The sequence below is a fragment of the Corvus brachyrhynchos genome, unplaced genomic scaffold (assembly GCF_000691975.1).
Source record: "Corvus brachyrhynchos isolate BGI_N302 unplaced genomic scaffold, ASM69197v1 scaffold1103, whole genome shotgun sequence".
In the NCBI taxonomy this organism is placed as follows: domain Eukaryota; kingdom Metazoa; phylum Chordata; class Aves; order Passeriformes; family Corvidae; genus Corvus; species Corvus brachyrhynchos.
This window is the reverse complement of record NW_008236980.1, coordinates 434,814-436,330: the sequence shown is the minus strand read 5'-3', so window position 1 is coordinate 436,330 and position 1,517 is coordinate 434,814. Positions and strand designations below refer to the sequence as shown.

At 58.6% G+C, this 1,517-nt stretch overlaps 1 protein-coding gene across 2 annotated transcripts in view; it reads left to right on the top strand.

Annotated features, from left to right (window-relative positions):
• The window catches only part of LOC103611868 (mas-related G-protein coupled receptor member H-like), a 9,717-nt gene that overhangs the window by 549 nt on the left and 7,651 nt on the right, over positions 1 to 1,517 (top strand). The window contains exon 2 of one of the 2 annotated variants that reach the window (XM_008629435.2): positions 109 to 1,420. The exons of the other annotated variant lie outside the window; for it this stretch is intronic. Within the exon in view, the coding sequence (XP_008627657.1) occupies positions 219 to 1,106 (888 nt within the window). The 5' untranslated portion in view covers positions 109 to 218 and the 3' untranslated portion in view covers positions 1,107 to 1,420. Of the gene's footprint in view, positions 1 to 108; positions 1,421 to 1,517 lie in introns of those variants that run through there. 2 annotated transcript variants of the gene reach the window in all.

The window sequence follows — 1,517 nt, the reverse complement described above, 5'->3', positions numbered from 1 at the left end:
CCCTGCGCACCTTTCCCACCCCCCCCCCTCCCTCTCCCACCCCACCATTCCCAGTGCCCTCCTCCCCTGCACATCTCACTTCTCTCCACCGAATCCTTCCCGCTGCAGGGAGCTGCTGAGGAGCCGCTTGGTCCATCCCTGGACTCTCCAAGCACTGACTGCCCATCCACTCTGACCACAGCTGGGGCCACATCCCAGCGCCTGCCCAGCGTCCATCCATGGAGTTGTCACCCACCGAGGGACCCGGTCCGTGTGCAATCAACCTGGCCGTACGCAGTGTCACACTGCTCATCTGCCTCTGTGGACTGGCTGGGAACGCGGCCGTCTTCTGCCTCCTCGGATCCTCCATCCAAAGTAAGGCCATCACTGTCTACATCTTCCACCTGGCAATCACTGACTTCGCCTGCCTCCTCCTCATCATCACCTCCTCCCTGATCCTCCTGGTGGAGGACGTGTTCTGCTCCATTATCGTGCCCCGGCAGTACCTGATTTTGCTTTCCCTGCCGCTGCTTTTCTCCTACATCCTGGGGCTGTACCTGATGACAGCCATCAGCTTCAGCAGGTTCAGGTCCATCCTCTGCCCACTCTGCTGCCGCTGTCACCGTCCCCAGCACCAGTCGAAGGTGGTGAGTGCAATGCTCTGGGCCATCTCCACCACTGTCATTCCCACGCTGACTTCCCTGTTCATATCAGACAACGCACAACGCTTCATTGTGACTCTCACTGTCATGATCATCTTAAACTTTCTCCTCTTTGTTACCTCCACGGTCATTTCCAGCATATACCTCTTCATTACGGTCGTGCGTGCCTGCCACCAGCAGCCACCTGAGAGGCTCGACATCATTATCTTCCTCATGGTGCTCTTCAGTCTCCCCGCTGGCATCTGCACTTTTCTGCTTCTGTTCCGCTACAGTATCTACCCCCCGGCTCTTCCCCTGTTTGTCTCCATCCACACCAGCATCAAACCCTTCATCTACTTCTTGGTGGGGAGGTGCTGCAGGCACCGCTCCGTGGGGTCTCTCCAGCTCTCCCTCCAGAGGGTCTTGGGGGAGCCAGAAGAAACCACTGCCCGCAGCAATGCTGCTGCCATGGGCATGGCAGTCTGAGCCTGTTGATCGCTTCCCCTGCACTGCTGAAGGACCCCGGGACAGTGGCTGAGGCTTTCCTCGAGCCACCTGATTGATTAACAAATATCCACAGGTTCATCTTCCCGCGGTGTAATCCTGCAGCAGGGGCATGTGGGAGGGAAGCTCTGCAGGGAGCACATTGGAGCATGGCTTTCCTTCTCCCTCACAGTTCCTGGAGCACTATTCCCCTAAAGGGTTCGTGCCCCACACAGCTGTGATTCCTAAAATCCCCGTGGCATGGTTCCTGCATCCCCCTGCACTGTGATATCAATAAACAGCTCCGTGAAACCTGAGCTACCTTGGCTCCCTCTGCCAGCGCTCCCCGGCTTCCTCTGGCTCCTGCTGCCAGCCGGGGATGTGGGTGGAGGGGGGGGGCACGGCCACGGCTGG